The sequence below is a fragment of the Populus trichocarpa genome, chromosome 10 (assembly GCF_000002775.5).
Source record: "Populus trichocarpa isolate Nisqually-1 chromosome 10, P.trichocarpa_v4.1, whole genome shotgun sequence".
Lineage (NCBI taxonomy): Eukaryota > Viridiplantae > Streptophyta > Magnoliopsida > Malpighiales > Salicaceae > Populus > Populus trichocarpa.
The window spans coordinates 16279006-16304179 of NC_037294.2; the positions used below are offsets into that span (position 1 = coordinate 16279006).

General features: G+C 35.7%; 1 protein-coding gene across 8 annotated transcripts; it reads left to right on the forward strand.

Annotated features, from left to right (window-relative positions):
- Positions 1-3720: 3720 nt before the first annotated feature.
- On the forward strand, positions 3721-24887 carry LOC18102626 (pleiotropic drug resistance protein 3). Of its 8 annotated transcripts, none has more exons than XM_052456776.1 (24): positions 3721-4174; positions 4528-4651; positions 17204-17289; positions 17503-17587; positions 17977-18136; positions 18233-18309; positions 18381-18434; positions 18541-18631; positions 18740-19041; positions 19137-19418; positions 19518-19831; positions 19940-20100; positions 20183-20286; positions 20375-20528; positions 21346-21477; positions 21562-21635; positions 21724-22056; positions 22320-22610; positions 22805-22888; positions 23063-23196; positions 23387-23614; positions 23705-23876; positions 23988-24242; positions 24332-24887. In XM_052456776.1, the coding sequence occupies exons 1-24, from the start codon at positions 3852-3854 to the stop codon at positions 24596-24598; spliced, it is 4287 nt and encodes a 1428-aa protein (XP_052312736.1). In that variant the 5' UTR covers positions 3721-3851; the 3' UTR covers positions 24599-24887. The 8 variants fall into 8 exon arrangements, with proteins under 8 accessions (XP_052312736.1, XP_052312735.1, XP_052312742.1 ...); XM_052456775.1 differs by lacking the exons at positions 17204-17289; positions 17503-17587 and adding exons at positions 4833-4918; positions 5134-5218 and having other exon boundaries at positions 3722-4174; XM_052456782.1 differs by lacking the exon at positions 17204-17289 and adding an exon at positions 4833-4918 and having other exon boundaries at positions 3722-4174.
- The last annotated feature ends 287 nt before the right edge of the window (positions 24888-25174 follow it).

The window sequence follows — 25174 nt, forward strand, 5'->3', positions numbered from 1 at the left end:
ATCCATGTTAAACTAAAAAAAAAAAAATTTATATAAATAAACTTTATAACTAAGATTACAGGCTTAAACTATCATGCTAGTTAAACATCAATCTTTTTTAAGGTAGAAAACCTTTTTTTTTTTAATCTCAGCAATCCATTTCTTAAATTTATATTCTTAAACATTTAGTTAAGCAAATCATATTTTAATTTTGCTCGCGGACGAATAATAAACTGATTTTGACATTTTTTTTTATCTCGCCAATCTTGAGTTGATAAATTTTGATTTGTTCCTCAGAAAACTCTCACACCATCCCATCTAAAATTTTTGACATTCCTTTATTAAGGTTGGCTCCGAGAGAAGAAATGGCATCCCTTTGCTAAGGTTGGTTTCAGGAGAAAAAAATTGCTGGAGTAATGTGTACAAAGAATGGAGGAATCGTCTCTTTCTTAATACCAACCATGAAACCAATTATTTAATAATATACGAATATGGTTAGAATTAATTCTCTTTCTGACACATTCTTTTTCTTTCAAGTTATACAGATGGTTAAAAATTCTAAACACTCAAGCTTTTATTTATTGATATGCAATACTTTTAAAAATCTGCATACATAACACTTGTATTTATAAAGAGATTATAAGCTTAAATTATAATAACTTAATAAAAATTATAAATATTTGTTTGAAAAATATTCTAATTAAATGAACATATATATTCTTCTTTAATCTAGGAAACATTTGTGCATGAACATGGGTTGGTGAATGGATGCCTCTCTGTTTTATGGAATGCTGCTTTATTGCTTCGAGGAGCAGATGTCCTTGTTATTGCTACGAGCCTACGACATTTGATGAGAGCATTAGGGTCCTTTCTACGTTCTACCACATGGGACATGGCTATCCTTGCCCTCTGAGAAGGCTTGCGTAGGTAGCTGGTAGTTCTGGTATGGAGCTGCTTTAAAAATGTCGGATCTTTTATAGTAACAGTTACAGAAATTGAACCACATGTGGCCATGGTTAGCGGATGTGATCTGGGCAAATTTACAGGCATTGGAACTTGTTTCAAGCCTGGACAGTCGATCTCGTAATAGGAATTTAGGATAGCACAAGAAAGAGTCCTCTCTGTTTTCATCTTATCCACCGACGAACATGGAATTTCTTAAGGGAGGGCGGAGGAGCTCTTGGCACAACCTTGTTATATATATATATAGAAATCCCAAATTACCCTGTTACGACACGAACAGACTCACCAAACTCCCCTTTGCCCGATTATCGTCTCCCCTTTGCCCTTTAATTTCAAATTGCGAAGCCAAACAGGCCATTGTTTGCACTTTATCTTTGTGTTGTATATCTTGTCAATTACTTTGAATGTAAGCAAGGTGGCTACTGCTGTCACCTTCATTCTAAGGATGCACGCATGAAAACCAACTTGATGGCAGATGCATTTTCACCTCAATTGTATCTGGAGCTTACACCTGATCGCATTTTTTCTCAAAACAGCACATTCCCTCTAACCTCTAGTGATTGATATAAGCCAAAATTAGACAGATGCCAGAGACCAGGGTCAAACTCGTCCATTCAACTATTCGGGCATTTCTTCAGCTGAAATGGCTCGCCGATCGTCGGATGTGGGATGTGGGTCAGCCGGAATGTCCATAGTGCTTCGGTTGATGGCCGTGCTGTTGGTTGAGTTACTATTTTTTTTGGGTGTAGTGGGCTTGAGGCTCGGGCTTATTCTATGAAGGCTTAGAGCCTTGTGCATTGTCAACCGAAAACTTCCTTTAGGCTTCTCCATGCCGATGGCCTCGGAAAACAACGACAATAAATAGCAAGATTCATGGAAACCCCCCACCAATGTTACATGGAGGTGAGCATTTCAATTGCTAGCTTTTTTCAATTGATTTTTTTTTCCCAGTGGTTTTAAATTTATGGAGACGTGCAAGGGGAATCTTCATGTTAAAAAAAACGTTGATACAATATTAATCTGTTCAAAGATTGAATAGGTTAAAGAAAAAACCCACGTATATAGTTTGCGTAAATCTAAGATAAATTATCTATACATGGATTTGATAAATTAATGAAAAATTCTTCCTTACAAGTTTCTTTTTGGATTTGAATCAAGATGATGCATTGCAATGAGGTCGGAATTTATTGAATGAGTTTGAGCACAAGATGATATATGAAAATTTAATTAATTTCCTGCTTCTTAGTCTAATTTGTTTTTTTAGATGAGATGACTGTTATATAATATTCAATATTTATAAAATATTCCCTCTCATGTATTTGAGAATTTTTTAATAATTAAACGAGTATAATACGAGGGAAAAAAAGTCATAATTTAGAAGAAATTTTAAAAATAGATATTTTATTTATAATAAAGAAAAACTGAATCTTTTTTTAAATAATCTTTATCTTTTATAGCTTTAAGGTTTTTTGAGGTTAAAAAATAATATATATTTTACTTGGATGAGTTTAGAAATGATGAGTCTGATAATTCACTGATAAGTTAATGTTTAATTGAATCTAGAAAATGATAAATTATTATTTATCAATCAATAGCCATTTTTTAGAAGAGCATATACAAACAAAAATAATAAATACTACCAATAAACTTACCTAATATCTAAGCGCGAGGTCAAGACGTGATGACATGGCTATTTATTTATTTAAGATGGCGGTTTGATTAATCGACGAGACAAAACAGCACTCATCAAACAACAAAGAGTGCATTGATCAAGGACTTGTCGAAAGAAGCCTTTGATGGAATGGTAGGGCCCAGCCATTTGATATGTCTGAAAAGCAGACTTTAATGGGCAGTAGGCCCAACCCAATCCTTACAGCGGAAAGCAAAAGGCTCTTTCTTAATTGTGGCCATGATGGAGAATTAGGGTGTGTTTGGGTGGGAGGTGTTGTAGTTTTTTTTTTTTTTTTAAAGTACCATTCTCTTAAAGCACACACCACACTTTATAATTCCTGGATGAGCAAAATTTTTTTTAATGATTTTATATCGTTTTAATATGCTATGTCAAAAATAAATATTAAAAAATAAAAAAATATTATTTTATTATATTTTTAAATAAAAACATTAAAGATTAAAGATTCTCGACACTGCTCAGGAACATGCATGATTTAGAAGAGAGAGATTTTAGCCTCACTAAAATCATCTATTGAGAGACCGGTTGACCATTGACCTACCTGGGTCCACTTTGTTTGTTAATTGCAATGCCTTACGAGGCAGGTCACTTTCTTTTATTTAATCAGTGATCTAAGCAGGAATAAATAATTAAAAAGTACTTTACAATAAGCCCCCAAAAGAAATTTGGTTCTTCCCATTTCCATCGGGACTCATCTGTGAGGTGGAGCGTGTTTCATCTTTTCCGTTCTGTCATTGAGACACTAAAAATCATGAAGGACATGTTTTGCCAATAAATCTTTAATTTGTTAAAAAATAATATAAATTATATCTTAAAATTTTATCTAGAAATTTAAATTATTGAGTTGATATAGTTCTTTGATATGGTACCAGAGCCTTAATGACCAAACGGTCATGAATTCGATTCTCACCTCCCTTATTTATTTGATAAAAATTAAGTACAAGATAATATAAATTTATGCAAGTTTCAAGTTTAAAGAGCTTTCACTTGAGGGGATATGTTAGAGAATAATATAAATCATATTATATGAACTCATCTAAAAATTTAAATTATTAGCTTCTTTGAGACAACCAATTTCCTTTCAAGAAATATTGATGCAGTTCACACTGACTTTTTTTCTCAGACACCAAAATTGCTACTCACAACAACTTTTAAGAGTTATATAAACAAGCCACTGAAGGGGCTGAGGAGCAGAAAAACTAGCTAGCAATTGAAAATAATGGAGCTAACAACTATAGGAAGAAATGCTCTGTCATCATTTCGACGAGGCACGATAAGTCTAGATATGGATGCAGATTCTATTGTAGAGGAGGATGAGGGAGTTCATTTGCAGTGGGCTGCGATTGAGAGATTGCCAACCTTTAAAAGGATCAAGACCTCACTGTTTGAAGCAAGCAATGCGAAAGATGGCGAAGGGAAGAAAGTAACTGATGTTACTAAGCTCGGGGCAGCTGAAAGACATCTCTTCATCGAGAAGCTGATAAACCACATTGAAAATGATAATCTCAGGTTGCTACAGAATCTCAGAGAAAGGATAGAAAGGTAGGTTTGCCTCACGTTCTTCGGACATGAAACTTTTAATATCAAAATCTTTTAATGTTAGTATTGACTGTCAGTACTTCCGACAGATATTTGTTCGAATATATTCCGTAGAATGTATTCACCCCTGCAGCTAGGGAAATGGCAACGTGGACTAAATTTCCTGACTTCGAGTCAGAGTTATTTATTTGGATTAGTTCTATTCCTAAATTTAGCAAATAGAGAACCAATAGGAGATTTTTGCAATTCAGATTCAATCTCTGTTTACAGTTATGTATGGACAAGTGCAAGTAGCTCCCGTCTGCTGGTGGAGTTTAAATTATGTTGGTTAAAACTAACAAATGACTTTCTTATAGAGTGGGCATGAAGTTACCTACTGTGGAGGTGAGGTACAAGAATTTGTCAGTGGAAGCAGAATGCGAGGTAGTTCAGGGAAAGCCTCTCCCGACGCTATGGAACTCCATTGCGAGCTTCTTGTCTGTAAGTTGGCTTTTCTGTTAGTCTATTGTTTCAAATTCTTGGCCTTCTCTTAACTGTTCAGAAAGGGTCATCATTGTAGGACGGAAAAAAATTCTGACGAGTCCAGGACCAGTACATGATTTTTAAGATAAAATAAGCATAAATTGTCTCCAACAGGATTAACAAGCTATCCCATGAACAGGGTTTCAGAAAGATAGTGAGGAGCAAGCCTCGAGAAACCAAGATAAGCATCCTTAAGGATGTTTCTGGCATCATTAAACCATCAAGGTAACGCAAATCAATGTTTATAGAGTATTTAAAAAAGACAGCTAAAGATAAGATTCAATTCAGATTAAGAACAACTACTTTTTTTCTGGGCAAAGCAAGTCGGTTAAGAACTTTATATGGAAATTACACTGCGCGCGCGCGCACACATTGAAAGAAACATACTGATCCAAGTAGAATGTCTGAGATTGTGACTGATGAAGACATGGTATATGCAGGCTTACTCTTCTTCTTGGTCCGCCAGGCTGTGGGAAAACCAACTTATTATTGGCTCTTTCAGGAAGACTAGATCAATCCCTTGAGGTTAGTATTTAAGAATGCTGCATACGATGAGATTTGAGAAGGTGATATGCTGAGCTTCAATATTGTTAAGACAGTTTGAAGTTTGTTTTGTGTTAATTTGGCACCCTTTGAGTCTCATATGATATGTAAATACATGGGAATTCCAGTAAACTCCATGAAGCCTGTGGGGAAAACTTCAGAATCCTTTTTCCAAGAACCATCTTAAAATCACCAAAACAAAGCATGTTTGAACACACTACGAAAAAACGAACGGACTGCAAAAACAGATGATGCGCTTCCATTATCCTTAATGCAGAAGCCAGATATTAGTCTTTTTTTACATTTCATATGCGCGAAACAACTCCATGATTACAGTCGTGACAAAATCCCTTTTATATTCTTTATTACAGGTTGAAGGGGAAATCTCTTATAACGGTTACAAGCTTGATGAGTTTGTTCCTCAAAAAACATCAGCCTACATAAGTCAATATGACCTGCACATACCTGAGATGACTGTCAGAGAAACTATTGACTTCTCGGCACACTGCCAGGGTGTTGGAAGCAGAGCAGGTAATTTTCTTTGCTATCTTGCCTTATCTGTTCTCAGTATCATTGCATCGTTCCACAAGTATTAGTTAAGACTCTACTCACTTTCCTGGCTTGTAGATATAATGCTGGAGGTCAGCAGAAGGGAAAAGGAAGCAGGAATTGTCCCTGATCCTGATGTAGACACCTACATGAAGGTGAGTCAATTTTAGATTTGATAATTTTGGTCAGCCATTTAGTCAGTGTTTAGAGAACATGATTCTTGCAGGCAATCTCAGCTGAAGGACAAAGAAGAAATCTCCAGACAGACTATGTTTTAAAGGTAGTTATTATTAAGCAGGGCTAGAGTAACGTAGGTGATGGCAATATTTCACGCTTGGTATTTGTGTCTATATTGACACACAAACTTCAACATTTTGGCCTATTAGATTCTTGGACTGGACATTTGTGCTGATATAATGGTTGGTAGTGCATTGAGAAGAGGGATTTCAGGTGGTCAAAAGAAAAGGCTAACAACAGGTAAAATAAAGTTTTTTTTTCTCCCCTCTTTTGCTGGCACGGAGTGGGAGTGAGGGAGCCTCATATCATCCTTGACACAAGCTTATAATGCAAAATTTCATCTTCCAGGAGAGATGATTGTTGGTCCCACTCAAGCTTTATTTATGGATGAAATATCAAGTGGGCTAGACAGCTCCACAACCTTTCAGATAGTTACCTGTCTTCAGCAACTGGTGCACATCACAGATTCAACCGCACTAATTTCACTTCTTCAGCCAGCACCTGAAACTTTTAATCTATTTGATGATGTAATATTGATGGCTGAGGGTAAGATTGTCTACCATGGTCCTTGCAGTCATGCACTCCAATTTTTTGAAGATTGTGGTTTCAAATGTCCACAAAGAAAAGGTGCTGCGGACTTCCTTCAGGAGGTGCGGGAAGCAGCTTTAATTCTCCTTATTTCTTGCACTGCTCCTAAATTCCGTCTTCTTTTCTTGTCTTAATTTTATCAATCAACCATTCACAGGTAATCTCAAAGAAGGATCAAGCACAATACTGGTGCCACGCTGACATTCCTTACCAGTATGTTTCAGTTAATCAGTTCATTGAAATGTTCAAAGCAAGTAATCTTGGACAGACACTAGCAGAAGAGCTCTCAAAACCATACGATAAATCCCGGTGTCCTAATAGTGCCTTGTCATTTAGCATTTACTCCTCAAGAAAATGGGAATTATTCAAAGCTTGCATGGCTAGAGAGCTGCTTCTTATGAAAAGGAACACATTTGTTTACGTTTTCAAAACTGCACAGGTTAGGATTCACTCAAAAGGCTAGATCGCGCAATGTTTCCATAGATGAACTATCATTTACTTAAAACTAACACATTTCAAATTCCCTTTCTCCCAACAGCTCATCTTCACTGCAATTATAACAATGTCAGTATTTGTACGCACCAGGACGGCAGTGGACTTGATGAGTGCAAATTATCTGATGGGCTCTATGTACTATGCACTGATCAGGCTTTTTACTAATGGATTTGCAGAGTTGTCCTTGACTGTTATTAGACTTCCTGCAGTTCAAAAACAAAGATCATTCTACCTATATCCAGCTTGGGCTTATGCCATTCCAGCCTCTATACTAAAGATTCCATTTTCACTTCTTGATTCTATAATCTGGACAGGCATAACTTACTATGTTATTGGGTATAGCCCTGAAGTGACAAGGTAAGGTCGCGTGTTATACCACCAAAACTAAGAATTATAGTCTTCATAGAAATTAAAATCTTTCTTTCTAGTCTACGTTATATATAATTCCTGTTCAACCTGTGGGATCAAGGTTTCTTTGCCAGTTTCTTCTGCTATTCGCTCTCCATCTAACCTCAACATCGATGTGTCGATTCTTTGCCTCAATTTTCCAAACGATGGTACTAGCAACAACAGTTGGTTCTGTGATCTTAGTTCTAATGTTCTTGTTTGGAGGCTTCATTCTTCCACGGCGTAAGCTGAGTTCATAATTTCCTTTTGCTTTAATACAAAAGGAGGACAAGGAGACCAACTAAAGTTTGGTACTTGCAGCCTCTTTGCCGCCTTGGTTGAGGTGGGGATTCTGGATTTTTCCCATGACATACGGGGAAATTGGCATAACCCTAAACGAATTCCTTGCTCCACGATGGAAAAAGGTGCGCACTAAAATTGCACTATTGTTGGTTCCTTGCTAAATTGACACGAAAACCTTCATAACTTGAGTTCATTTTCAATCACAGATGTTAAATGGAAACACCACCATGGGAAATGGTGTCCTGACCAGCCATGGTTTGAACTTCGAAGGCTATTTCTATTGGATATCACTAGGGGCTTTGTTTGGATTCACAATACTTTTTGATCTTGGCTTCATCTTAGCCTTAACTTACTTGAAACGTAAGTCATTCTCGAACAATTTTAACAAAAACTAAAAAAATAGAAGGTCGGCCACTGTTAACTGTGAACCTCTGCCTATATTTTTTTTTTATGATATACTTAAATTTTCATTTTTTTCCTTTCTATTGTATCCTTTATGGTCTAATTATATAAAATTAAGAAAATACATGGTTCACCCCTAATTCATAATAATAGTTATTTTGATACAAAAATTCATTTCATTCATTTTATATTTTTTGAGTTAGAAAAAATAAAGAATATTGTCAGAAAATTGTGAAAGATAGATAAAATAGTTGGTTTTCACGGTAAATATAACAAAAATTATCAAATTTGATATCAACGAGTTTTATTTATTTAATGATGAGAGTTCAATGTAGTGGGTTTTCCTGAAAACATGTCTAAAAAGAAGATTGAGTACCGTTTTAATTCTTTAGATCTAGTTAATTTTGGTTTTCTTTGGTGATTTTAAGGTGTTTTGAGGTTGGTAGATGATATAAAAAAGCCTTTTTATTGTATTTATTAAGATTTTTTAAATGAAAATCAATAAAAATTGAATTTTCAACCCCTAAAACCTTATATCATAATTCCTAACCATCACTATAATAGTTAGATTCCAGGCATAACAGTACATATCATTTATTCTTCATTAAAATTAAAAATAGCATCAAAGCACAAGTTTCATCCAGTCCTACACATGATTTAATCAAAAACTCGAACTTAAGAAAAACTCGGGTTGAGAGTTTTTAAGTTTGACTTACTAGATCAAATTTAATGATAATTTCAATGAATTCTTATAATTTTGATGTTTTTTTAGAATAACTTTGATATTTTTTTTAAATGCTGCGCGGCGAGTAAACTAGTATGAAAAAATGAAAAAGAAAATTTAAATAATAATTGACAATAGCTTACCTTAACACAGCACCGAAGATGTCCAGTGCTATTATTTCAAAAAAGAGGTTCTCTCAACTCCAAGGAAGAGAAGATCAGGAGTGGAGTAGGCAGCCAGAGAATGAATCAATCCCAGCTCATAACGCAGAAACAAGAAAAACAGGTAAGATAGGCGGAACTATTGTTAAATCCAACTTCAACATGATCAAAAACTCATGCAACAAGTATTACGCTGTTGGTTATACAGAGATGATGGTTCTGCCATTTGTGCCACTAACGATGACATTTAAGGACGTGCGGTATTATGTTGACACACCCCCAGTAAGTTTAACCACAGTTCAAATATAATAATTAAGAGTGTGATCCTCAGTAGACTTCAATGATATATCTATTATATCCTTCTGCACAGGAAATGAAAAGGCATGGCTTCAGCGAGAAGAAACTTCACCTGCTTTCTGATATCACCGGAGCATTTAAGCCTGGAGTTCTTACAGCATTGATGGGGGTTAGCGGAGCTGGGAAAACAACCCTCATGGATGTTCTTTCTGGAAGGAAAACTGGAGGTATTATTGAAGGAGATATACGAATAGGAGGGTATCCAAAAGTACAACAAACATTTGCAAGGATTTCAGGTTATTGCGAGCAGAACGATATTCATTCTCCACAGATTACTGTAGAAGAATCCATTGTTTACTCTGCATGGTTGCGATTACCACCGGAGATCGATGAACAAACAAAATCGGTATGTTATCCTGACCACAAATATGATCAACTGAGGCAACACTATCATCCAGATAATGTTTGAAGGGAAAACTTGAAAACTTCACTAGGCAAAGACACACAATACGTTGTCTACCTAGCACATGAAGCCTCAGAACCAAAGAAATGCATTTCATGAATTAAAAAATCCGCGTCGAATGCATTAAAAATTATGATTTTGTATACAAAATGAACCATATCATGTTTGAGTGAACTGATAGCAGCCCTTGATTTTCTGTCATGCAGAGATTTATCGAAGAAGTCATTGAAAGGATCGAACTTCATGACATAAAGTTTTCTCTGGTCGGAATTCCAGGCCGAAGTGGTCTTTCTACTGAACAGCGTAAAAGGCTAACAATTGCAGTGGAGCTTGTTTCAAATCCATCGATAATATTTATGGATGAACCGACATCAGGTTTAGATAGTAGAGCAGCTGCAATTGTCATGCGCGCGGTGAAGAACGTGGTTGCCACAGGAAGAACAACAGTTTGCACCATTCACCAGCCGAGCATTGACGTCTTTGAGGCTTTTGATGAGGTAGCACACGTAATGCTTTCTTTTACTGGCATTATGAGTAACCTACTAATATTTTTTTGGATCCACGTGTATACTCATTGGAACTAAGATTTGGAGAGGAGCCAGCCCAATCTATCTGATATGAACAGGATTCATACCCTTCTCAGTTTTATTATATCGTTGAATGACTAAGGGAGATGTTTATTCATGCAGTTGATTCTAATGAAAAGGGGAGGAATGATTATATATTCAGGAATGCTCGGTCACCATTCATGTAAGCTTATCGAGTACTTCGAGGTATGGCCACCAGTACAAGCACTGAACTTCTTTATAAGCAAATGAAAACCTAGTTGTAACAACCATCATTTTTATCAACAATTTTTCTTACCCTTACTATTAGACTTGTCAGGCATCGTCCTGAGTGTGAAGTCGATACGGATAACTTATTTACATGTCTTCACTACTGGACAGGGTATTTCAGGTGTGCCAAAGATCAAAGATAACTACAATCCAGCAACATGGATGTTGGAGGTTACTTCTGCATCGATGGAATCAGAACTTGAATTAGATTTCGCAAAACTTTATAAGGAGTCTCCTCTGTACCAGTAAGTATACATTTGTTTCCCTGATTTTTTAACATGATATGCACCCGTCGTGCAGTTAGAAGGATTATAAAATAATCTGAACTTGAATTGCGGGATCTGTATTAATCATAAACTTCATTCTACTCTTTGATCATAGGGAGACGACTGAGTTGGTCCAACAGTTGAATAAACCTCCTCCAGGTTCAAGAGACCTGCAGTTTTCCACTCCTTTTCCACAGAGTAGATGGGAGCAGTTTACAGCATGCTTATGGAAGCAACACTTGTCCTATTGGAGAAGTCCTGAGTACAACTTGTCACGATTCATCGTCATGATCGTTGCATCGCTGTTGTTTGGAATAGTCTTTTGGCAGAAGGGAAAGGAAATGTTAGCTCATCTTTCCCTTCAACTTAAATCAGAAAAGCAGCATCAATTTCTTAAGAACTGATGAATTGCCTTTCCTTTGTTCTTGTAGAAACAATGAGCAAGACTTGATCAACATGCTTGGATCAATGTACATTGCTGTAATATTCCTGGGCATAAACAACTGTTCAACAGTTGTACCATACGTGGCAACAGAGCGGACCGTATTCTACCGTGAGAAATTTGCAGCAATGTATTCCCCATGGGCTTATTCATTAGCACAGGTTCAACATCAGCACGAAAGAGTCATTTACTTTTCATAGCAATAAGTTACTCGTTTTACTTTCATAATTTTCCATAAATGATAATACAAGTAATCCTTCTGAATACTGCAGGTGACTATCGAGATACCTTACGTTCTATTGCAAGCATTTTTGTTTGTAGCCATCACATATCCAACAATTGGGTACTACTGGTCAGCCTCTAAAGTCTTTTGGTACTTCTATGTAACCTTCTGCACATTTCTCTACTTTGTTTTTCTCGGAATGCTGCTAGTTTCAATGACACCAAGCGTCGAAGTAGCTTCCATATTGGCTACAGCAGTCTACACTATATTAAATTTATTCTCAGGCTTCCTTCTGCCAGGAAAGGTAACTCCTCTGTAGTTCTAGGCTGCATTTAATACTACACAGGCTTGCTTCTTACCTATGCTATTTTATGTACAGAAAATTCCCAAGTGGTGGATTTGGTGCTATTACCTCTGCCCCACATCATGGTCCCTAAATGGTTTTCTCACATCACAATATGGAGACATTGACAAGGAGATCTCCATCTTTGGGGAGCTCAAGACAGTAAGTTCCTTTCTACAAGATTATTATGGCTTTCGACATGATCACTTGGGCATTGTGGCGGCTGTTCTCGCTGCGTTCCCAGTTGCTTTCGCTTTTCTGTTCGCATATTGCATAGGGAAATCAAATTTTCAGAGACGATGAAGGAAGATCCATACAATCATTTTGAATTTCAAATATTTTCATGTATAAGCAAAATATATAAATGATCATACCCTGTCGAAACTAGACAGTAATTGGGCTGCGCCGTGCATATGCAAGCCATTATGGGTCGCGCCACGCTAGCTCACGTGCTAGAAAACCTTAGCCCAGTCTCGACACTATTTACTGATGTGTCTGTCGGCCCGTGCTGTGCTTGGGCTGGTCCGACCTAGTAATAATTGTAATTATTATTATCATTATGAAATAATGAAGAAATTACATCATATATTTAAGCAGCAGAGAAGAGCCGTCTTGTAACAAGAGAAAATCTGGAACCATGGTATGTATTTGGCAAGAAAGTGAATTGCACCCATTAGTTAATTAATTAAGTAACAAAAATTAAAAGAGGAGATGAATTCTCCTTACAAAGCTTTTGTCACCACTCGAATCTCATGTTCATGATCAGCAAAGCAGAAGTGATGCCAGCGAGACATCACACTTACGCTAAACCTCAGAACAGACATATCAAAAGAATAAGTTATTTAAAATTATACAACATTTCATAATCTTTCAGAATATTATATTTTCCAAAACTAATAAAATCAAATGATAGTTCAAAATTTTTCATTAATTAATTAACACAAAAACAATAATTTATAATACTCATTACATTGTCAAAATCCAAACTTAATTAAAACAGAGTAACCCTAAAATGGACGGAGGGATAAAAGTTAGGTTATATATTAAGGGTTCCTAGTCTAGTAAAAAAAAATAGATTAAATAAAAAGTTTATCTTTCATCCATACAAAAGAATCTTAAAATTTTAGCATTCATAAAGATGATAATTGCATGTTGATGAAGTAATGGGAGGCGTCATAGATTCTCGTTGCTGCTGCAGCAAGACGTCATAGCCATTAATTATTGGCGCTGTTTATAGAAATAAAACATGAGTTGAAGTTTAACATTTACTCCTTTGCATGCTCGCTGGGCTGCAGCTGAACATTGTTTATATATAATTAGGCAGATGGGAAAGCTCAATATCATTTATAAAGCTATCTAGGACAAGGTGAAAACAGCAGATTTTATATTAAAATACAAGACAACAAGTTCCACGCAGCTAATATTATTACAAGCATATATATGAACAAGCATCCAAAATAATGTCATTGACTTTCTTTATTTAAAAAGAAAATATATGGGATGTAAGCCTTTTTTTTAAAAAAAATTATCTCATATTACAGTATTAAAACTGAAATAACTTTAATACCAAGATCAGTTCAAGAACAAGGCATGTTCATTGATCAGAAGAGACGTCAAGATCTGTAATAACTTACGTACGGCGCTGTGATTTCATATTATTTTGTAATGATTTAGCTCTGATATCTAATAGAAAGACACAAAGGAATATCTGTGCTGCAGAGGAGAAATTCCTTGCTTGTCAACTGCTTATGGATTTGGTATGAGATCACGCCATATGATTGATTAGTACTAATCGGGCGATGTTTTTAAGAACAACAGAGTAATATTAAAATAGTAGCGACTCCCGGGCATTGTATATAGTTACACAATTAACTATTTTGCTGCCTCTACGTGCATTGAATAATTTTTTTTTAAAAAAATTTAATATATATACTTTTTAAATATCTTTTTTACAGCAAAAACTTTAATTATAAATTAAAAAGTCTATACATACATTTAATTAAATAAATCAATAACTATTTGTACTTATAAATACAAAAAAATGTTAATGTATCTATTTCACTCATCTAGTTGCAGGTCGAATAATTTTCTTTTCTAACGCAAATGAATTAATATGTAGATGTTATTAACATGTTTGTTGACAACGAGTAAAAAATATAACCATGAATAGAAAAGTCGATACTTACATATAATAAATATATAATGAAGATCATATGAGTCAATAAAGATATAAAATCTCAAGCTCATTTTTAACATAGTAGTAAAATGAGATATTGTTGCTATTGCTACGTTGAAATACCATTTTCTTAGTTTTTGTATAATATATATATTTTTAAAAAGTGTAAAGAAAAAAAATTACAAAAGAATGATGATAAGAACAAAAAGAATGGTATAAATAGACTAAGTATAGAGTGATAAATATTTCAAGTGTAGAGAATAAAAAATAATATTTTCCAAAAAAATATGTAAAGAAAAAAAGAAAAACTATGAAAATATTTTTTAAAATGTTGATAAATGTAAAATGATAAAAATATCAAGTATAAAGACAAAAAGATACAAGAAAAACTTGTTTTCTAAATTATTATAAAAAAAAGATGAAAATAATAGTTTTGTCATCGCTACAATGAAAAAATTGGAGAAATTTTCAATTATGCCATTTCTATAGTGTTTTTTAAATTTTAAAAAACTAAAAATTACAAGTTTACCACCACTACAATAAAAATATTGGAGAAGATTTCAATTTTGCCATTTTTACAGTGAAATGCTGTTTTCTTTTAGAATATTTATAATATAATGACCTTAGAATATCATCTAACCAAGCAGAACTGAAGAAATTTAACAAAAATATATTTTGCAAGAGAAATTTACTTTAACGTAGCACTATAAAAAGTTTATTTTGGATTATAATAGTGAATTAATTTTTTACTCTTCATCAAATCAGACAAGAAAACCAAGCTTAGGGGTAAAATTATTTTTTCTATGTAATCCATTTGTCATTTTTGTTTATATTAAGGGTATATAGGCTATAAAAAGGGGGAGGATATCCTTCATATGAAAGACGATTGTATTTTGTCTCAAACAATACTCATTTAAGCATATGAGAATTCCTAAATACATGGAAGGGGTTCTTTTGCAGGTACAAGATAGGATCCATCTACCACCTTGGCTAGGGAGAACGATCCATATCGTTAAAATCAAAAGATTAATCTATTATCTAAAAAATCAGCTTGACCCTCGATTCATCCAAACTTCATCAACATTTATAAAACATCACATTATTTCACTTCATAGACAAATAGAAAAACACCCCATACATGTTAAAAGTGATTGAAACACAACTGATTGATGGGTGAAGTGGGATGAGACCATGGAGTCGGGCTTTTTTTCTAGGATAAGACCATGGAGTGAGGTTCTTCTTATAGGGCGAGCCTATGGAGTCGAGTTCTTTCTCTAAGGCGAGCTCAAGAAGTTATTGTACGTGTCCAAGTACGTTAAATTAAAGATATTTTAAGAGGTTTTATGAGCCTATTAAATTTGAGTTTATCAACTATCATTCTAACGTTACAATTTACCCAGGCTACTTATACAAAAATAAAAATAAAAATCACTAGATCTCTAAGCCGAAAAAAAAAAGGTTACGAAAGCAGCAAACTGTTCTTGTGGACAAAACGAATAGCCTAACAAGTAAAGCCCAAAGCTTTTGATCCTATCTTACTAGATAATTTTTACAAGCTCAGTTCTAGAAGGGGGTTGGCTATTTGCAACTAGCTGAGCTTTCAAAAACGTACGTTCAAGTTATGATTCAAAGTTGTTTTGTGAGCCAAATTTATTATTTTCCCATTTTTTTAGGATTTTTAGTTTCAATATTCTTTTTAATTCAGGATTTTGAGTTTTCTATGTTATAAAATTGGTTATTTAAAAAGATATAAACCTACTAAAATGACAGATCTAATTAGAAAAAAAATATCCCGTAATAAAATATTATTAGGTTAAATGTCCTAAAAATATATTGAAAACCTATTCGATAAATATTTCTTTTATTTGCTGTCCTTTTATGTTGTTTCCATGCCGTCACTGTCGAGTCGTTAAATGATGATGTACGTGCTTTGCCAATGAATCTTCAACCAACTTCCTTTCAAGAAATATCAACGCAGTTCACACTGACTTTCTTCTCAGACACCAAAATTGCTACCCACAACAACTTTTAAGAGTTATATAAACAAGCCACTGAAGGGGCTGTAGGAGCAGAAAAACTAGCATAGCAATTGAAAATAATGGAGCTAGCAACTATAGGAAGAAATGCTCAGTCATCATTTCGACGAGACACGAAAAGTCTAGATATGGATGCAGATTCTATTGTAGAGGAGGATGAGGGAGTTCATTTGCAGTGGGCTGCGATTGAGAGATTGCCAGCCTTAAAAAGGATCAAGACCTCACTGTTTGAAGCAAGCAATGCGAAAGATGGCGAAGGGAAGAAAGTAACTGATGTTACTAAGCTCGGGGCAGCTGAAAGACATCTCTTCATCGAGAAGCTGATAAACCACATTGAAAATGATAATCTCCGGTTGCTACAGAATCTCAGAGAAAGGATAGACAGGTAGGTTTGCCTCACGTTCTTAGGACATGAAACTTTTAATATCAAAATCTTTTAATGTTATTGACTGTCAGTACTTCCGACAGATATTTGTTCGAATATATTCCGTAGAATGTATTCACCCCTGCAGTCAGGGAAATGGCAACGTGGACTACATTTCCTGACTTCGAGTCAGAGTTATTTATTTGGATCAGTCCTATTCCTAAATTTAGCAAATAGAGAACCAATAGGAGATTTTTGCAATTCAGATTCAATCTGGGTTTACAGTTATGTATGGACAAGTGCAAGTAGCTCCCGTCTGCTGGTGGAGTTTAAATTATGTTGCTAAAACTAACAAATGACTTTCTTATAGAGTGGGCATGAAGTTACCTACTGTGGAGGTGAGGTACAAGAATTTATCTGTGGAAGCAGAATGTGAGGTAGTTCAGGGAAAGCCTCTCCCGACGCTATGGAACACCATTGCGAGCTTCTTGTCTGTAAGTTGGCTTTTCTGTTAGTCTATTGTTTCAAATTCATGGCCTACTCTTAACTCTTCAGAAAGGGTCATCATTGTAGGACGGAAAAAAATTCTGACGAGTCCAGGACCAGTACTTGATTTTTAAAATAAAATAAGCATAAATTATTTCCAACCGGATTAACAAGCTATTCCATGAACAGGGTTTCAGAAAGATAGTGAGGAGCAAGCCTCGAGAAACCAAGATAAGCATCCTTAAGGATGTTTCTGGCATCATTAAACCATCAAGGTAACGCAAATCAATGTTTATAGAGTATTTAAAAAACACAGCTAAAGATAAGATTCAATTCAGATTAAGAACTGCTACTTTTTTTCTTGGCAAAGCAAGTCGGTTAAGAACTTTATATGAAATACATGCGCGCGCGCACACACACATTGAAAGAAACATACTGATCCAAGTAGAATATCTGAGATTGTGACTGATGAGACATGGTATATGCAGGCTTACTCTTCTTCTTGGTCCCCCAGGCTGTGGGAAAACCAACTTATTATTGGCTCTTTCAGGAAGACTAGATCAATCCCTTGAGGTTAGTATTTAAGAATGCTGCATACGATGAGATTTGAGAAGGTGATATGCTGAGCTTCAATATTGTTAAGACAGTTTGAAGCTTGTTTTGTGTTAATTTGGCACCCTTTGAGTCTCATATGATATGTAAATACATGGGCATTCCAGTAAACTCCATGAAGCCTGTGGGGAAAACTTCAGAATCCTTTTTCCAAGAACCATCTTAAAATCACCAAAACGAAGCATGTTTGAACACACTATGAAAAAACAAACGGACTGCAAAAACAGATGATGCGCTTCCATTATCCTTAATGCAGAAGCCAGATATTAGTCCTTTTTTACATTTCACATGCACGAAAGAACTCCATTATTACAGTGGTGACAAAATCCCTTTTCTATTCTTTATTACAGGTTGAAGGGGAAATCTCTTATAACGGTTACAAGCTTGATGAGTTTGTTCCTCAAAAAACATCAGCCTACATAAGTCAATATGACCTGCACATGCCTGAGATGACTGTCAGGGAAACTATTGACTTCTCGGCACACTGCCAGGGTGTTGGAAGCAGAGCAGGTAATTTTCTTTGTTATCTTGTATTATCTGTTCTCAGTATAATTGCATCGTTCCACAAGTATTAGTTAAGACTCTACTCACTTTCCTGGCTTGTAGATATAATGCTGGAGGTCAGCAGAAGGGAAAAAGAAGCAGGAATTGTCCCTGATCCTGATGTAGACACCTACATGAAGGTGAGTCAAATTTAGATTTGATAATTTTCGTCAGCCATTTAGTCAGTGTTTAGAGAACATGATTCTTGCAGGCAATCTCAGCTGAAGGACAAAGAAGAAATCTCCAGACAGACTATGTTTTAAAGGTAGTTATTATTAAGCAGGGCTAGAGTAACGTAGGTGATGGCAATATTTCACGCTTGGTATTTGTGTCTATATTGACAAAGAAACTTCAACATTTTGGCCTATTAGATTCTTGGACTGGATATGTGTGCTGATATAATGGTTGGTGGTCCATTGAGAAGAGGGATTTCAGGTGGTGAAAAGAAAAGGCTAACAACAGGTAAAATAAAGTTTTTTTTTCTCCCCTCTTTTGCTGGCACGGAGTGGGAGTGAGGGAGCCTCGTATCATCCTTGACACAAGCTTATAATGCAAAATTTCATCTTCCAGGAGAGATGATTGTTGGTCCCACTCAAGCTTTATTTATGGATGAAATATCAAGTGGGCTAGACAGCTCCACAACCTTTCAGATAGTTACCTGTCTTCAGCAACTGGTGCACATCACAGATTCAACCGCACTAATTTCACTTCTTCAGCCAGCACCTGAAACTTTTAATCTATTTGATGATGTAATATTGATGGCTGAGGGTAAGATTGTCTACCATGGTCCTTGCAGTCATGCACTTCAATTTTTTGAAGATTGTGGTTTCAAATGTCCACAAAGAAAGGGTGCTGCGGACTTCCTTCAGGAGGTGCGGGAAGCAGCTTTAATTCTCCTTATTTCTTGCACTGCTCCTAAATTCCGTCTTCTTTTCATGTCTTAATTTTATCAATCAACCATTCACAGGTAATCTCAAAGAAGGATCAAGCACAATACTGGTGCCACGCTGACATTCCTTACCAGTATGTTTCAGTTAATCAGTTCATTGAAATGTTCAAAGCAAGTAATCTTGGACAGACACTAGCAGAAGAGCTCTCAAAACCATACGATAAATCCCGGTGTCCTAATAGTGCCTTGTCATTTAGCATTTACTCCTCAAGAAAATGGGAATTATTCAAAGCTTGCATGGCTAGAGAGCTGCTTCTTATGAAAAGGAACACATTTGTTTACGTTTTCAAAACTGCACAGGTTAGGATTCACTCATATGGCTAGATCGCGCAATGTTTCCATAGATGAACTATCATTTACTTAAAACTAACACATTTCAAATTCCCCTTCTCCCAACAGCTCATCCTCACTGCGTTTATAACAATGTCAGTATTTGTACGCACCAGTACGGAAGTGGACTTGATGAGAGCAAACTATCTGATGGGCTCTATGTACTATGCACTGATCAGGCTTTTTACTAATGGAGTTGCAGAGTTGTCCTTGACTGTTATTAGACTTCCTGCAGTTCAAAAACAAAGATCATTCTACCTATATCCAGCTTGGGCTTATTCCATTCCAGCCTCTATACTAAAGATTCCATTTTCAGTGCTTGATTCTTTACTGTGGACAGGCATAACTTACTATGTTATTGGGTATAGCCCTGAAGTGACAAGGTAAGGTCGCGTGTTATACCACCAAAACTAAGAATTATAGTCTTCATAGAAAAAGCTTTCTTTTCAGTCTACGTTATATATAATTCCTGTTCAACCTGTGGGATCAAGGTTTCTTTGCCAGTTTCTTCTGCTATTCGCTCTCCATCTAGCCTCAACATCGATGTGTCGATTCATTGCCTCAATTTTCCAAACGATGGTACTAGCAACAACAGCTGGTTTTGTGATCTTAGTTCTAATGTTCTTGTTTGGAGGCTTCATTCTTCCACGGCGTAAGCTGAGTTCATATATAATTTTCTTTTGCTTTAATACAAAAGGAGGACAAGCAGACTAACTAAAGTTTGGTTCTTGCAGCCTCTTTGCCGCCTTGGTTGAGGTGGGGATTCTGGATTTTTCCCATGACATACGGGGAAATTGGCATAACCCTAAACGAATTCCTTGCTCCACGATGGAAAAAGGTGCGCACTAAAATTGCACTATTGTTGGTTCCTTGCTAAATTGAAACGAAAACCTTCATAATTAACTTGAGTTCATTTTCAATCACAGATGTTAAATGGAAACACCACCATGGGAAATGGTGTCCTGACCAGCCATGGTTTGAACTTCGAAGGCTATTTCTATTGGATATCACTAGGGGCTTTGTTTGGATTCACAATACTTTTTGATCTTGGCTTCATCTTAGCCTTAACTTACTTGAAACGTAAGTCATTGTCGAACACTTTTAACAAAAACAAAAAAATTGAAGGCCGGCCATTGTAAACAGTGAACCTCTGCCGAGATTTTTTAATTTTGATTCTTTGGTCTGGTTAATTTTGGTTTGTTTTTGGTGATTTTGAGGGTTTTAGAGGTTAGTTAGTAAATGCATGACTATGTGAGATGGGTATAACAAGAAACACGTAGCTTGTTGTTTAATAAAAAGGTGGATGACATGTCATTGCCTCACTCAAGCCATAAATTTAAATTTTGTTAATGCCCTGACATGCTAGGCCACTAAGACGTGTGCGTAGTTTTTTTTTTTTAATCTCTAATATTGAGTTTTTGATTAAATTTTTTATTGTTTTTTTTTAAATTTTATCCTTTAATATTGAATTATTATTGAAGTACTTTTTATTTTTTATCATATAATTAAAATTATTAAATCCATTAGAAACCAAAATCCAAGTCACGAGTTTGACAATTTAATTTAAATTGATCAAGATTGATTTAAAGATATCATCATCTAAATATTAAAAAAATAATAGTTTTATTTTAAAAAAAATAATTTTTTTTAACAATTATCCAAATTATTTTTAAATGCATGCGTTTAATCTTTATTTTTTATGTTATTTTTTATCATTTATTTTTTTTTATTTATAAACCGGTTGAGAATTTTCAAGTTCACCTTGGTGGATTGAAATCTTAATGAGTTCTCGCAACTTGAATATTTTTTTTACGTAATGCTGCGGGAAGTAAACTAGTAAGAAAAAAAAGAAAAGGAAAATTTAAATAATAATTGACAACAACTTACCTTAACACAGCACCGAAGATGTCCAGAGCTATTATTTCAAAAAAGAGGTTCTCTCAACTCCAAGGAAGAGAAGATCAGGAGTGGAGTAGGCAGCCAGAGAATGAATCAATCCCAGCTCATAACGCAGAAACAAGAAAAACAGGTAAGATAGGCGGAACTATTGTTAAATCCAACTTCAACATGATCAAAAACTCATGCAACAAGTATTACGCTCTTGGTTATACAGAGATGATGGTTCTGCCATTTGTGCCACTAACGATGACATTTAAGGACGTGCGGTATTATGTTGACACACCCCCAGTAAGTTTAACCACAGTTCAAATATAATAATTAAGAGTGTGATCCTCAGTAGACTTCAATGATATATCTATTATATCCTTCTGCACAGGAAATGAAAAGGCATGGCTTCAGCGAGAAGAAACTTCACCTGCTTTCTGATATCACCGGAGCATTTAAGCCTGGAGTTCTTACAGCATTGATGGGGGTTAGCGGAGCTGGGAAAACAACCCTCATGGATGTTCTTTCTGGAAGGAAAACTGGAGGTATTATTGAAGGAGATATACGAATAGGAGGGTATCCAAAAGTACAACAAACATTTGCAAGGATTTCAGGTTATTGCGAGCAGAACGATATTCATTCTCCACAGATTACTGTAGAAGAATCCATTGTTTACTCTGCATGGTTGCGATTACCACCGGAGATCGATGAACAAACAAAATCGGTATGTTATCCTGACCACAAATATGATCAACTGAGGCAACACTATCATCCGGATAATGTTTGAAGGGAAAACTTGAAAACTTCACTAGGCAAAGACACACAATACGTTGTCTACCTAGCACATGAAGCCTCAGAACCAAAGAAATGCATTTCATGAAATAAAATATCCGCGTCGAATGCATTAAAAATTATGATTTTGTATACAAAATGAACCATATCATGTTTGAATGAACTGATAGCAGCACTTTATTTTCTGTCATGCAGAGATTTGTCGAAGAAGTCATTGAAACGATCGAACTTCATGACATAAAGTTTTCTCTGGTCGGAATTCCAGGCCGAAGTGGTCTTTCTACTGAACAGCGTAAAAGGCTAACAATTGCAGTGGAGCTTGTTTCAAATCCATCGATAATATTTATGGATGAACCGACATCAGGTTTAGATAGTAGAGCAGCTGCAATTGTCATGCGCGCGGTGAAGAACGTGGTTGCCACAGGAAGAACAACAGTTTGCACCATTCACCAGCCGAGCATTGACGTCTTTGAGGCTTTTGATGAGGTAGCACACGTAATGCTTTCTTTTACTGGCATTATGAGTAACCTACTAATATTTTTTTGGATCCACGTGTATACTCATTGGAACTAAGATTTGGAGAGGAGCCAGCCCAATATCTAGCTGATAAGAACAGGATTAATACCCTTCTCAGTTTTATTATATCGTTGAATGACTAAGGGAGATGTTTATTCATGCAGTTGATTCTAATGAAAAGGGGAGGAATGATTATATATTCAGGAATGCTCGGTCACCATTCATGTAAGCTTATCGAGTATTTCGAGGTATGGCCACCAGTACAAGCACTGAACTTCTTTATAAGCAAATGAAACCCTAGTTGTAACAACCATCATTTTTATCAACAATTTTTCTTACCCTTACTATTAGACTTGTCAGGCATCTTCCTGAGTGTGAGGTCGATACGGATAACTTATTTACATGTCTTCACTACTGGACAGGGTATTTCAGGTGTGCCAAAGATCAAAGATAACTACAATCCTGCAACATGGATGTTGGAGGTTACTTCTGCATCGATGGAATCAGAACTTGAATTAGATTTCGCAAAACTTTATAAGGAGTCTCCTCTGTACCAGTAAGTATATATTTCATATCCATTTCCAGCAAAGCAAAACTTCATGGAAATGTTTGATAGCACAATTTGTTTCCCGGATTTTTTAACATGACATGCACCCGTCGTGCAGTTAGAAGGATTATAAAATAATCAGAACTTGAATTGCAGGCTCTGTATTAATCATAAACTTCATTCTACTCTTTGATCATAGGGAGACGACTGAGTTGGTCCAGCAGTTGAATAAACCTCCTCCAGGTTCAAGAGACCTGCAGTTTTCCACTCCTTTTCCACAGAGTAGATGGGAGCAGTTTACAGCATGCTTATGGAAGCAACACTTGTCCTATTGGAGAAGTCCTGAGTACAACTTGTCACGATTCATCTTCATGATCGTTGCATCGCTGTTGTTTGGAATAGTCTTTTGGCAGAAGGGAAAGGAAATGTTAGCTCATCTTTCCCTTCAACTTATATCAGAAAAGCAGCATCAATTTCTTAAGAACTGATGAATTGCCTTATTCCTTTGTTCTTGTAGAAACAATGAGCAAGACGTGATCAACATACTTGGATCGATGTACATTGCTGTAATATTCCTGGGCTTAAACAACTGTTCAACAGTTGTACCATATGTGGTAACAGAGCGGACCGTATTCTACCGTGAGAAATTTGCAGCAATGTATTCCCCATGGGCTTATTCATTAGCACAGGTTCAACATCAGCACGAAAGAGTCATTTACTTTTCATAGCAATAAGTTACTCGTTTTACTTTCATAAATTTCCATAAATGATAACACAAGTAATCCTTCTGAATACTGCAGGTGACTATCGAGATACCTTACGTTCTATTGCAAGCATTTTTGTATGTAGCCATCACATATCCAACAATTGGGTACTACTGGTCAGCCTCCAAAGTCTTTTGGTACTTCTATGTAACCTTCTGCACATTTCTCTACTTCGTTTTTCTCGGAATGCTGCTAGTTTCAATAACACCAGGCATCGAAATAGCTTCCATATCTGCTGCAGCAGTCTACACTATATTAAATCTATTCTCAGGCTTCCTTATGCCAGGAAAGGTAACTCCTCTGTAGTTCTAGGCTGCATTTAATTACTGCACAGCAAAATGATATGGGCTTGCTTCTTACCTATGCTATTTTATGTACAGAATATTCCCAAGTGGTGGATTTGGTGCTATTACCTCTGCCCCACATCATGGTCCCTAAATGGTTTTCTCACATCACAATATGGAGACATTGACAAGGAGATCTCCATCTTTGGGGAGCTCAAGACAGTAAGTTCCTTTCTACAAGATTATTATGGCTTTCGACATGATCACTTGGGCATTGTGGCTGCTGTTCTCGCTGCGTTCCCAGTTGCTTTCGCATTGCTCTTCGCATATTGCATAGGGAAATCAAGTTTTCAGAGACGATGAAGGAAGATCCAAACAATCATTTTGAATTTCAAATATTTTCATGTATAAGCAAAATAAATTATCATACGCTGTTGAAACTAGACACTAATTGGGCCGCGCCGTGCATATCCAAGCCATTGTGGGTCGTGCCACGCTAGCTCACGTGCTAGAAAACCTTAGCCCAGTATCGACACTATTTACTGATGTGTCTGTCGGCCCGTGCTGTGCTTGGGCTGGTCCGACCTAGTAATCATTGTAATTATTATTATCATTATGAAATAATGAAGAAATTACATCATATATTTAAGCAGCAGAGAAGAGCACTCTTGTAACAAGAGAAAATCTTGAACCATGGTAGGTATTTGGCAAGAAAGTGAATTGCACCCATTAGTTAATTAATTAATTAACAAAAATTAAAAGAGATGTTGAATTCTCCATGCAAAGCTTTTAATTGAAATTGTATTTTTTTTTAAAGATTTTAACTTCATCATTTGATATTAAATTTATTTAAGATTTATTTTTATTATTTATTTTAATTTATTTTTTTATAAATTTATCATAATCTTATAATCCAGATAGCGGGTTTGATGGATTAAT

Excerpts from the sequence above, each read along its gene's own strand:
- LOC18102626 (XM_052456776.1), top strand. The coding sequence starts at position 3,852 with ATGGAGCTAACAACTATAGGAAGAAATGCTCTGTCATCATTTCGACGA. Across the intron at positions 4,652-17,203 it reads CCATTGCGAGCTTCTTGTCT|GGTTTCAGAAAGATAGTGAG; the intron begins GTAAGTTGGCTT and ends TTCCATGAACAG. Across the intron at positions 19,042-19,136 it reads CTGCGGACTTCCTTCAGGAG|GTAATCTCAAAGAAGGATCA; the intron begins GTGCGGGAAGCA and ends AACCATTCACAG.